The 13,960-nt window shown below is 36.4% G+C and overlaps 1 protein-coding gene across 1 annotated transcript in view; it reads left to right on the top strand.

Moving 5' to 3' along the window:
• The window catches only part of MRPL50 (mitochondrial ribosomal protein L50), a 19,298-nt gene extending 12,562 nt beyond the window's left edge, over window positions 1-6,736 (top strand). The window contains exon 2 of the mRNA XM_003785179.3: window positions 6,189-6,736. Coding sequence (XP_003785227.1) covers window positions 6,189-6,576 — 388 coding nt within the window. The 3' untranslated portion in view covers window positions 6,577-6,736. The remainder of the gene's footprint in view (window positions 1-6,188) is intronic.
• Window positions 6,737-13,960: the final 7,224 nt, after the last annotated feature.

Genomic DNA, 13,960 nt, shown 5'->3' with positions numbered 1-13,960 from the left:
GCCTCCCAGAATGCTAGGATTACAGGGGTGAGCCTGGCCTTGTTTGAGGCTATGTTAACCAGTAGATGGCGAAGCCTACTACAACCTGGGTTCTTCCCACTAGGGCAGTAGATTCTGTTTTGGCCCACAGTGAGTCTAGATGTGCTGTTCTGGAGCAATGGTCTGGAATCAGAGGCTTCAGGATTTTGCCTTCTGCTTTATTTTCCTGTGGTTGGGCTGGTACCCAGTTCCAAAAAAAAGTCCACTGTACTTTCCCTTCTTTCCATGAGTAGAGGGGGGCTTTCTCTGGGCTGCATGGCTGAAGTTCAGGGAGGGGACACAGGCACTTCCATGGCTGCCACAGCTGGTGTTATGCTGGTTCACATCCGAAGCCCATGGCTTCCAAAAGCCCACAGCAGCACACTGGGGCTCTCCTACAATCTGCAGTCACTATGGTCTGGCATTTCATGCAATTTATTATGGGTCCCAGGCCACTTTAGTCAAAAATGGTGAAGCCAGCCAAGACTTGGATTCCTCCCCCTGGAGTTTGATAAATTCTCAGTTAGTGGAGGGCTAGTCTAAATACTCCCTTCATGGATACCAGTGGAATTCTGCCTGATTTTATGTGTGCTTGTTACAGAACTGAGTACTACTGTGAAGTCCCTCATTCACTGTGTCCTCCCACCCCTAAGCACACAGATTCTCTCTCCTAGCTACACTGTCTCGAGCTGGGGGAGAGGTGGTGTTAGGTGTTGGTAGTGCAAGACTGTCCTTCCTACCCTCAAGCACTATGAAGTGTTACCATGCCCTGAGGTATTGTGATACCTTGCTTGCTTGTTTGGTTTTTATGAAGGTGCTTTCTTTTTCTTTTTTAATTTTTTCTTTAGGAGGAAGGAAGTAGGGGAAGTGGAGGGGAGGGAAGAAGAGAAATAAATTAGAATTGCTGAAGGTGCTTTCTTGAGTAGATAGTTGTTTAATTTGATGTTCCCATGAGGGTGTAGGGACAGTTATTGGAGGGTTCTATCCAGCTATTTTGCTCTGCCTCTTTTTGTAATTTTGACTTACGTTTTCCTGGTGATAAGTACTGTTGAGCACCTTTTCCTTGTTGGCCATCTCTATGTTGTCTGTCCTTAAGCCATTGTTTAATCAGATTATTTGTTTTTTTGGCCATTGTTTAATCAGGTTATTTGTTATTTGATTTGTTTTTAGTTCCTTGTATATTTTGTATATTATCAGACATTAGATTTGATCAAGTTCTGATATTTTACAGATATTTTCTCCCAATCTGTAGGTTGACTTTTTCATTTTGTTGCTTGTTTTTTTTGCTATGCAGAAGCTTTTCTGTTCTATTTATTGTCATTTGATTTTTTTTGGTTTTGTTGCCTATGCTTTTGGCATCATATCTAAAAAAATCATTGCTAAGACCAATGTTAAGGAGCATTTCCCCTGTCTTTTCTTATAAGATGTTTTGTGGTTTCAGACCTTATATTTAGTACTTTACATCATTTTGAGTTATGTTTTGTATATGGTGTGAGATAAAGATCCAGTTTCATTCTTTTGCATGTGGGTATTTAGTTTTCCCAACATCATTTATTGAAGAGATTATCTTTTCCTTATTATATATTATTTTTTAAAAATTAGTTGTGTATGTCTGGGTTTATTTGTGGGTTCTTTATTTTGTTCTTTTGACCTATGTGTTTGTTTTTATGCCAATACCATACTGTTTTGATTACTATAGCTTTGTAATAGGATTTTAAGTTAAGAAATATACCTCCAACTTTGTTCTTGCTTTTTTCCTATTTCTGTGGAAAATGACAGTAGAATTTTGATAACCATTGCATTGAAGTGTTGGGTAATATAAACATTTTAACAATATTGATTCTTCCAGTACATGAACGTGAGTATTTTCCATTTAATTGTGATATCTTCAATTTTTTTCATCATTGTTTTGAAGTTTTCAGTGTATAGATCTTTAACATTCCCCTTTAGTTAAGTTTGTTGTAAGTATTTCATTTTTTTGATGCTATTGTAAATGAGTTTTTAAAACATTTTCTTTTCACAGTGTTGTTTTTGTAAAGAAAAGCTACCAATTTTTGTATGTTGGTTTTGTATCCTGCAGCTTTTCTGGATTTGTTTGTAGTTATAATAGGTTTTTTTATATAGTCATTGGGGTTTTCTACTTTTAGGATCATGTATTCTACAAACAGACAGTTTTATTTTATCTTTCTGATTTGAATGTCATTTTTTTCCTTCCCTAATAGCTATGGCTGGAATTTCTAGTATTGTGTTTAATAGAAATGGTGAGAGTTGGCATCTTTGCCTTGTACCTAGAGGGAAAACTTTCCATATTTTCCACTGATTATGTTAGCTGTCAGATTTTCCTAAATGAGCTTTATTGTAGCAAGGTAAAGCTCTTCCATACCTATTTTGTTTCAAGTTTTTATTATGAATGGGTATTGAACCTTGTCAAATGCTTTTTCTGTGTCTATTGGTTTTTACTTTCATTCTATTAATGTGGTGTATAACATTATTTGACTTATGTATATGAAACCAACCTTGCATTCTAGGGCTAAATTCAACTTGATTACAGTGTAAAATCTTTTGATATGCTATTGAATTTGTTTTGTTTGAGTATTTTGTTGAGAATTTTTGCATACATTTTCATCAGGAATTTTGGTCTATAGTTGGCTCGTGGTGTCTTTTTTGGCTTTGATATCAGGGTGATAGTTGCCTTATAATGTGAATTTGAAAGTGTTCTTTCTCGTGTGTGTGTGTGTGTGTGTGTGTGTATGTGTGTGTATGTGTGTGTATTCATTCATTCTTTGAATGTTTGGTAAAATTAATTGTGGCTATATAGTCCTGGGCTTATCTTTGTTCAGAGGTTCTCAATTACTGCTTTAGTCTTCTTATGTATTGTTGATCTGTTTAGGCTTTCTATTCCTTCTTTTTTTTTTTCTTCTAGTCACACAAATAGCTTTATTTTTAGTATAATACTTAGAAAAGAACTCATATCTGTCTAGATGAAAGAACAATAATAAAATGAACATCTATGTATACATGACCCAATTAAAAAGTATAGCATTACCTATATTGAGCCCTGTATAGGTTTCCCAATGGCTCCCTACTATGTCTGCCTCAGAGTAACTACCATTATAAATTGTTTTTTTTGCTATTTTTTATATTTTTTATTAATGATAATTATTTCATTTAAAAAATGTATAATACATAATTATTTACTATATCTGCCACATTACACAGTATATCTCAGAGGAAAAAAACTTATTTCTCCATTATAATCGAGGCTTTTACTCTTTGACCATCATCCGCACCTCCACACCCTCAGCCTCTGCTTTTTTGATTTAGATGGTTTTAATTTTCAAATATAAGTAAGAACATGCAGTATTTGTTTTCTGTGTCTGGCTTATTTTACTAAGCATAACATTCTCCAATTTTAATCCACATTGTTGCAAATCACCAATTTTTTTTCTTTTTAAAGACTGGATGGTATTCCATTGTGTGTATATGTATGTGTGTGTGTGTGTGTGTGTGTGTGCATTTTCTTTATCCATTTTCTCTGGATGGACACTTAGATTGAGTCCATAACTTGGCTACTGTGAATAGTGCAGCCATGAACATGAGGGTGCAGACATGTCTTTGACATACTGATTTCAAATCTTGGGTAAATGTTGATAAGTGGGATTGCTGAATCGTATGGTAACTGTCTAGAGACAGTTTTTGACTTAAAGTTTGTTTTGTCTGACATAGTATAGCTATTCCTGCCTTCTTTTGGCTAACATTTTCGTGGGATATCTTTTTCCATCCTTTCACTTTTCAGTTTCTGTCAGTCCTTGAATCTAAAAGGAGTTTCTTATGGGCAACTTAGAATTGGTTCTTGGTTTTTAATTGATTCAGCCACTCAGTGTCTTTTGATTGGGGTGTTTAATCCACTTATGAATTATTTTTCTTTCTATGTGTGATGAGATTTGACTGTAGCAATTTGAGGAGAATATAGTAGGTGAGGAAGTAGATACTAAGTATAGACAATTCTTTTGAGAATTTTTGTTGAAAAGGTGAGCAATATCTGGAGGAAAACATGGTGTCTGAGGGGAGGAAATTTTTTTCATTAAAAATAGGAGAAATTACAGCATATTTTGTGCCCTTGGAATATTTTAATAGGTAGTGAGAATTTGATTTTAAAAATTGATCCAGAAAGAGAGATTAATTGCTGAAACAAAGTCTTTGCATAAGCAAGGAGGCATCACATTAAAAACCATATTTTAAGGCAAGTATGAAACAAAGTTTATTGAGAAAGAGAAAGATAGGCTTACAGAGTAAGGAAGTTTAGAAAGAAGATTACATTCTCCATAGATAGAGAATGGGCCTCCATTGCCATGGCAAGTAGGCAAAGAGGGCTAAAAACTGTATTTTAGACCAAACACTATTTTATTTATGCTGCCTCCGATTTCTATAAGGATGACCAATCCCAATTAGATGCCAACTCCATGGGAACCAGGAATCTCTAGGTAATTCATGAATGGATCTTTTATTAAGCACTTAAATGATATATTTCTGGTTGATTCCTTTACATTGGCCCATCTGCTCAATAATAGTTATTCAAGCACTTATTAAATGTGTTTTCAAAGAACCTCCAAATCAATAAAACATGTCTGTATCTTCAGGTACTTACTGTACAGTGGTTCTCAATCTGAGACATTTTTGCTTACCAGGGATATTTGGTGCTGTCTTTTGTTTTTAAAACAAAACTGGGTGCTATTGGCATCTAGTAGGCGGAAGTGGGGATGCTGCTAAACATTCTGCAGTGAACAGGACATCCCTCTATAGTAATGGATTATCTGGTCCAAAATGTCAACATTGTTGAGGCTAAGAAACCCTGATCTAGTAAGAAGAGTATGTTCTGTGGTGATCGGATATTTGCGGACCTACTCTGAGAGGCTGAGGAAGCTCAGAGACCAAGGAGTTTGACAAATCCAGTTTCTCAGAAAGAAATATTTAATAGATACTTAGGAACAGAACTGTTTTTTTTTTTTTTTTCCAGACAGAGCCTCAAGCTGTCCCCCTGGGTAGAGTGCCGTGACATTACAGCTCACAGCAAACTCCAACTCCTGGGCTCAAGCGAGTCTCCTGCCTCCGCCTCCCAAGTAGCTGGGACCACAGGCACCCACCACAACGCCTGGCTATTTTTTGGTTGCAGCCGTCATTGTTGTTTTGGCGGGTCCCTGCTGGGGATTTGAACCCGCCATCTTAGGTGTACGTGGCTGGCGCCTTAGCCGGTTGAGCTATAGGCGCCGAGGGGGAACAGAACTGTCTTGAGCAACTATGAAATGGTAGATGCCGCTACACTTGCTCTCCAGAATATCTTTAGCTTTTAGGATAAAGACATGTAGCTGGTCATGTCTCAGATTTTTTTTGCTAAAACTCATGACCCCTGGGGAGATTAGATAAACATCTTTAGGAGGGGTTTCTATGCTATAGACATTGCTACAGCACATATTGGTATGCAGTATTCAAACATTGGTTATCGTGGTGGATTTGCTTCAAGATGGCATCACTCTTAATGCAACAGACTGTTTTTCCTACAAGTAGAATGTACGTAAAATTAAAGCTCAAGATGTAATATGCTGTGCCAACATTGTAAAGTGCCAAGGAGATCAAAGGAACTTGCACATTTATTTGATTGTGAAATCAAGTAAAGCTTCTTGAAAGAGACTTATCCTAAGACTTACAGGATAGTAAAGTTTCCCTGGGTGAAGATGAAAGGCATTTCAGAAAAGATACAACTTGGACCAGGAGATGGTGTCAGGAAAATGGGAATGTGTTTGGGAAACAGAATATAGTTTAGTTTGAGTAATATGTAGAGTGTATGTAGGAGATTAGTGGGAGGTAAGGTTAGAAAGGTATATTAGGATAAGATCTTGGAGGACTGAGAATCCCAGACTGGATGATTTACCTTACTTCATCAGTTCTTAGGAATTCCTATAATATGTGTAATATATACTTAGGTTTTGTTTTCTGTCTGTGCCAACTTAATTTTACAGTAAGCATTCCAAGGTCAGGAATCTATCTTACTCTTTCCTACTCTCCAGGTTGGTCAGAGAGTAGCAAGTATGCAAATTTCTGTTAATTTTGATTGGTGGGCATGATTTGGCTTGGTGTTTGTTGACTTCATTAATTGTTTCTGATCATTTCAGAAAGGAGAAAGAGCCAGTGGTAGCTGAAACAGTAGAAGAGGTGAAAAAGGAACCTGTTCTGGTGTGTCCACCTTTACGAAGCAGAACATACATACCGCCTGAAGATCTCCAGAGTCGTTTGGAATCTTGTGTTAAAGAAGTTTTTGGTTCACCTCTTTCTGGTAATTGGCAGGACATCTCCCTGGAAGATGGTCATCTGAAGTTCAATCTCTTGGCACATTTAGCTGATGACTTGGGCCATGCAGTCCCTAATTCCAGGCTTCACCAGATGTGCAGAGTTAAAGATGTTCTTGATTTCTATAATGTCCCCGTTCAGGATAGATCTAAATTTGATGAACTTAATGCTAGTAATCTGCCTCCTAATTTGAAAATCACTTGGAGTTACTGAGCAGAAGGGGAGCATACTGAAATCATTTTCCCCTTGAGGAAGGCTTACTAGACTTTTCCATACATAAAATGCCACCAGAACTGTTCTCTAAGCCCACTTTTTCTATAGAAGAATGCATCAGCCCTTTTTGTTTCATATCATGAATCAATGAAAAAAATAACAGGATTTTCTGTTTTCACTTTTGCTGAAACTAATTTTTTTAATGGAATCAGGTCATTAATAATTTATTAAAATTTTTTTTTCTTGAGAGGACACTGAAATTAACTTGAGTTTAAGAAAGGAAGACGTTACAAGTTTAGATCCTTTATAGACAATAAAGTAATAGTTTCAACAAAAATGTTTTAATTCTGTTAGGCATCCAAAGTCTAAGGAAGAATTATTATATGTATATCGCACATGTACAAATAAGGGAACTTGTATTAGAAGTATTTTTAAGAGAAACATGAAAGTCTGTATTGTATCTTACTGTCCTTTCTGGATGAATGTCTTTTGAAATTATAAAGTAGATTTATTAAAGTTTTGCATGGTTCAATTTTTTTAAGTGAAATTTTCTTTTGTTTTCTGCTTTGCCCATGGTATTATAACTTTGAAAAAATTAGACTGTGTGTCAACTATTAAATGCTTCTTTTTTTAAAATAAAAGATATGCTAGGTTCTATACCTAATTGCATATTCTCCTCTTCGGGGGAGATGATGCTTGTTTTAAACTTTTGATCTCTGCTATAACTTCAAAAAGTTGAATCCGTACACAAGAGTGGCGAATCTTTGTAATTGGATGTACTTAATTTGTGGAAATTGCTCAAATAGCAAATTACCATATGGTCTTGAATGGCAGAATTACTGGTTAAATTAAGAATTATTTTTGTTTACGCTTTAGATATGTCTAGGAAGTAAAGAAACAGGAAAAAGGCATTTTTTATATTGTTTTGTAAAGGAAAAGTGACAAAAAGATTTTTTAAAAGGGAAGTTGGGCTCGGCGCCTATAGCTCAACCAGCTAAGGCGCCAGCCACGTACACCTAAGGTGGCGGGTTCAAATCCCCAGCCCAGACTCGCCAAACAATGACGGCTGCAACCAAAAAATAGCCGGGCGTTGTGGCGGGCGCCTGTGGTCCCAGCTACTTGGGAGGCGGAGGCAGAAGACTTACTTGAGCCCAGGAGTTGGAGGTTGCTGTGAGCTGTAATGCCACGGCACTCTACCCAGGGGGACAGCTTGAGGCTCTGTCTCAATAAATAAATAAATAAATAAATAGGAAGTTGCATTTATTCTCTTTCCCACAGTGACTCCTTTGAAGAGGGCAGAAATTAGTTGGGTATAAAAATTCTGGCATGTTTAGCAGGAAAATTAGATAATAGTACAGTTATGCCTTGTAATGTCATCAGCAGGTACTACATTCAAAAGAAGTTTCTGGAACATTTGAGCTTAGACATCAGAGCTGATGTAGTCATGGTTTCCATTGATATCCCTAGGGAAATTGGTTCTAGGACCCCTGCCCATATCAAAATTCACAGATGACCAAGTCATTTACATAAAATTGTGTAGTATTTGCATGTAACCTATGCACATAGACCCTTATTTGTTAAATCATCTCTAGATTACTTACCTAATACAATGTAAATGTATTTATATTTAGGGAATAATGACAAGGTAAAAAGGTACATTTTAAGTACAGACATTTTTTTTCCCAAGCATTTTTGATCCTGTGGTTGATTGAATCCATACTTAGGGAACTCACAGATACCGGGAGCCTACTGTATAGCATCTCTGCTTAGACTATGTAAAAGGGGGTTCAGCATGGAAGCCTTTGAATTTTATATATAGTATCTGATTATTTCATTTTCCATAGTTTTCCTTCTATTTGAAGACAGAAAAATGTACATTTTGTACATTGGGTATCTTTTTAAAATGCAGATTCTGGGCCGGACACAGTGCCTCACACCTGTAATCCTAGCACTCTGGGAGGCCGAAGCAAGTGGATTGCCTGAGCTCACAGGTTCAAGACCAGCCTGAGCTAGAGAGAGATCCCGCCTCTAAAAATAGCCAGGCATTACGGCAGGCCCCTATAGTCCCAACTACTTGGGAGGCTGAGGCCACAGGATTGCTTGAGCCCAAGAGTTGGAGGTCGCTGTGAGCTATGACGCCTTCACACTCTTCCAAGGGTGATAAAGTGAAACTCTGTCTCGAAAACAAACAAACAAAAATAGTTGGGTATTGTGATGAACACTTGTAAAGGCTGAGGTAAGAGAATCACTTAAGCCCAAGAGTTTGAAATTGCTGGGAGCTATGACACCATGGCATTCTACCAAGGTCAACAAAGTGAAACTTTGTCTTAAATAAATAAATAAAATGCAGATTCTTATTCATTAGATCTGTAGATTAGTTTAAATCATTAGATTCAGTAGGTCCTAAACTTCTACATAATTCAAAAGCTCCTAGGTGATACTAATTATTTGAGTCATGTGGCCCTAGATACTAGTATTGAGATGGGAGAAAAGTACTCCTCCCAGAAAAATGGTCCTGGTAAATTTAGCTAACAGGGAAAGTAACTTGCACATTCATCAGTCAACTCTAGAGGGCATTATAGGTTAACAATTCAATACAGTGAATATATCAGAGTAGCAGCCTTTAGTTTTCCTGGAAGGTTAAATTTGGTTTGTTACTAGATTAATGAGACAACCAAATATGATGTAATTTTAAGAGGTTTATATTAAAAAAATTAAAGACCATCATATAAATGGGATATCAGTTAACTAATTTTATTTAGATGAACTTCCTATAAAAGCTCAGGAGATATGCTTATATGAAATTTGCTAAGGTAATAGAAATTCAGAGTCAATAGAATGATTTTTCATTATTGTATGTTTGAAGCTGTGTAAAATAGAATTTTGCCTCTCTTCTGCTCTTTTTTCTTTTAACAGGTCATTATTTTTCTGATTATAAAAGTAGCACATTCTTTTGGAGAAATTAGAAAAGACAGAAATAAGAACAAAAAAAATCTGTCTTGCTGCTCAGATAATTAGCAAATATTTTGGTATATTTCCAGTTGGAAGAAGATTTTTCTTCCTGTGCTTTATAATTACTATGGCATCATGCCCCCCTCTCACATTTTCAGCATTTCCCTGTATTTTTAAGTATGCTTTAGATTAACAAATTTGATTAATATTCTGTAATTAGATGTCATGTTATTATTCAACTAATATTCTATTATTGGAATAGAATATTCCTTTTATGTTGTTTTTTTATCAGGTATGTCCAGTTCCTAGAGTATTAGTCTGCCTCAATTTTCCTACTCAAAAGTTAGTTCACTGTAAATTTCTTGGTCCTAAACCTAGGGACTAATAACTTGGTTCCACTTCATTGATTTGTAATCCCACTGGCATGTGTAATCCCAAGGCAAAAAGTGGCAGGTACTTGAGAAACGTGTAAACTCAATTTTATCTGTAATTATTTTTATATCCTTTCATTTTCAGTAGGTCGTTTCACAGTTGTTCATTAATTCTTATGTTTCTCATTGCCTTTATTCTTCAGTAAATGTTTTTAAGCAGTTTATTCACTTCATGTAAGTTGCCAAATTAGTTGGCATAAATTTCATAACACTCTATTGCTAATACAGTTAGATCTATAATGATAAGCCCACTTGCATTTGGGGTATTTGTTATTTGTGTTTTTTTAATTTTATCAGTCTAGTTTGCAATTTGGTAATTGTAAGGGTTAACAGAAATATTAAACTACATCCTAAGAGGGAGTGCTAGCCTAATGCAACCCCCACGTGAAAAGGCCTATAAAGAGACCAGTGCTGGTAAGTAAACAGGATAGAACTAGCTACATTGTATAAGACTGAGACAGAAACGCAGAGCACAGCGCAGGACCCCTCCGTCAAAACAGCATAACCACTCCCCCTCTACTAACCCTATATAAGATTGTACCGATCCCAAATACACAGCTTCGGCTCAGCCTTCTCCCTATACTATATAAGTGGTTGTGTCGTTGTGTCCACCCTTTCCTTCTCCCTCTCATACGCCGATCACGAACTCCCCGACACCGCCTGCCGGTCGGCAGTGTCAGGTAATCCTTTAGCTTTAGATTCATTTTACAAGTTTTATTTATTTATTTATTTATTTATTTATTTTGAGATGAAGTCTGACTCTGTCATCCGGAGCAGATTGCTGTGACATCATAGTTCACAGCAACCTCATGGGCATAAGCAATCCTCTTGCCTCAGCCTCCCAAGTAGCTGGGACTACAGGCGTGTGCCACTACACCTAGCTAGTAAGGTTTAAAGCAGAGGTCCTCAAACTACGGCCCGCAGGCCACATGTGGCCCACCAAGGACGTTTATCTGGCCTGCAGGTTGTTTTTGTCTCGGCTGCCTGTCCTGTTCAGCAGCTGACTCATCCGGGGCCTGCAGTCTGGCCTTCCAACGGTCTGAGGGACAGTGAACGGGCCCCCCCTGTTTAAAAAGTTTGAGAACCCCTGGTTTAAAGTATTGCTTATATTGTACTTACATTATCATTTAGTTTAAATATTTTCTAATTTTCAGTGTAATTTCTTTTTCAGTCATAGCTTATTAGAAATGTTTGATTTTCAAATATTTGAGGGTTTTCGAGATACTAATTTCTGATTTCATTATGGAGAATATGTGATTCGGGATTTTTTTATTTATTAAGATTTATTTTATGGTTCAGCTTATGACCTGTCTTGGTAAATATACCCTGTACACTTGAAGTTGGTTAGACAGTTAGGTGAAGGTCATTAATAGTGTTTTTGCCCTCACTGATTTTTGTCAAATTAATTTGTCTATTAATTGCATCTTGTCATAATAATGATTTATGAATTTTATGATATTGTCATTATTTGTCTCTAATAATACTCTTGATCTTGAAATCTGCTTTATCTGACTTTAGCGTATCCATTTATATACAATAGATAATTTTTCACCACAGTCCAGATTTGTGGTAATCCCTATAGTTTTATAAGCACATACAAATGTAAAAGAATTATTGGTGTATTTATGACCAGCTTCTAACATTTAGTATTATGTTTCTAAACAAATTCATCCAGGTTATTGCATGTAGTTGTAATTCTTTTTTTTTTTATTATCTAGATATGGATATGTTGGATCAAAAGTTATTCATATTATAACATTTATTAGATAATATCTAATTGCTTTGCAAAGTGGTGGTGTCTTGGTGAACAACTCCCCTGCTGAAACTCTTTTTATCTTTGGAATTTTTAATTTGTGCCAAGCTTGTAGGTATAAATTATATCCTATGATTTTAATTTGATTTTTGATGACAAATGAGATTAAACTTTTTTCCCATTACTTGGCTTCCTGTTCTGTTAAATGCCTGTTTAAGTCTTTTCTTATATTCAACTGAGATTTTTAGAAGTTGATCTTTTAGGAATGCTTTATGCTTCTGGCTACTAATTCTTTTTATTTCAACACACTATAAAGGGGTACAAATGTTGTTATATGGATACCCTGTGTAAGGCTTATGTTGGGGCTTTTAGTGTGTCCATCACAAGAATGGTGTTCATTGTATCCAATAGCTAAGGTTTTAGCACTCACCCGCTCCAAGCCTACCCCTCCTTGTTTTAGAATGCCCTTAGCATCTCTTTGTGCTCACATGTGGCTACCACTTAGATTCCAATTATTAGGAAGTATATGTAGTGTTTGTTTTTCCATTTCTAAGATACTTCTCTAAGGATACTTCTAAGTCTCTGCAAAAGGCACTACCGTAGAACCTCTGTAGCTTGTGGGTTTTGAGTTTTTTATGGAGCATTTGTAGAGGTCATTAAAATTAAGAAATTTAAATTTCCTAGTAGTTTTCTTTAAGTTTGCATCTTTTATCAATAAATGTTCTGTCCATCTCCTCAAAAGACCCAGTATTTACAGAGAGGTGGTTCATTTATTTTCCTGTCATGCAAAATCCCACCAATGTTTTATTCTATACCTATCTCAAGAGCCCCTATGAATTAGTTGAGAAGAATTAGTAGGAATTTGATGTTTTCCAAATTCTAAAAGTCGGGATTGAGTATTTTGTTACCCATTACTGTGACCACATGTGTAGTTCCCAACTTTTGTACCCTCAGGAAAGAAAGTATTTGCAAATTCTGAAGTTCGTAGTTACCTTGAGTTCTTTATGTGTAAAGAGGAAATATGTCCAAGTGGTGCAAATAGATTTCAAAAAAAATTATCTGTAAAGATTCTTAAATTTATTTAACAAACTCTTAGATAGTACCAAATCTGTGCCAAAAGCTTTGGAAATAGTGTCTTGCTGGGTTCTCATAGTGACACTGTGAAATAGGTACCATTAACCCCTTTTTTTCAAATGAGGAAGTTGAGACACAGATATGTTAAGTAACTTGTCCACACTGCTAGTAAGAGGTAGCTAGGATGGAAGCCCAGCATTTTTGGTTGAGTCCTATGCTACTCTGCTCATTCTCTTAGTTTAGAAATTTTCTATATATTATCTGCATCAGTATTCAAAATTAAATTCTAACACTAGTTGTTCCTTGATCATGTTATGCCTCAGTTTCCTTACTATAAAATAGGTACAATAACAATATCTAACTGGTAGAGTTATGATGATAAATTGAAACATATAATGCATTTGGAACAACTCCTGGTACATCTATAGCAAGCATTCAGTAAATTCTAGTTTTTCTCCTTTTCATACTCCTCCCCTACATTATTATATTGTTATTCCTGTTGTTCTGTTAATAAGAAAAAAACCAAACTGTGTAAAATAATAAATTAAACAGGATACAGTGGCTTGGACCCGTAATCCCAGCACTTTGGGAGGCCAAGGCAAGAGGATTGCATGAGGCCTTGAGTTTAAGACCAGAGTGGGTAATAACAAGTCTCTCTACAAAAAAATACAAAATGTGGCCAGGGGTGGTGGTGTAGACCTGTAGTCCTAGCTACTCAGAAGGCAGGAGGATTGTTTGAGCTCAGGAGTTTGAGGTTGCAGTGAGCTATGATACCAATGCATTTTAGCCCCTATAAAGAAAATCAGTAAAATATGTGAGTGAAAAATAGTGGCTGTCCCTGAGAGGGAGAGATGTAGAGAGTCTATAAGATAAAAAAAAAAAAAAAAAAAGGGAGAATAGGAGAGGCTAGATTCAGTAAATTTAAAAAGTTAATAGGGGCCAGATGCGGTGGCTTATGCCTGTAATCCTAGTACTCTGGGAGGCTGAGGCAGAGCAAGACAGACCTTGTTTCAAAAATTAACCCGGTGTTGTGGCAGGTGCTTGGAGTCCCAGTTACTTGGTAGCTGAGGCAAGCTTGGGCTTAAGCCTAAGAGTTTGAGGTTGCTGTGAGCTGTGACACCATGGCACTCTACCAAGGGCAATAAAGTGAGACTGTCTCAAAAAAAAAAAAAAA

Source organism: Otolemur garnettii, unplaced genomic scaffold (assembly GCF_000181295.1).
Source record: "Otolemur garnettii isolate 467f Iridium unplaced genomic scaffold, OtoGar3 scaffold00014, whole genome shotgun sequence".
In the NCBI taxonomy this organism is placed as follows: domain Eukaryota; kingdom Metazoa; phylum Chordata; class Mammalia; order Primates; family Galagidae; genus Otolemur; species Otolemur garnettii.
The sequence above is the reverse complement of the archived record's forward strand: the minus strand, read 5'-3'. Positions and strand labels throughout refer to the sequence as shown.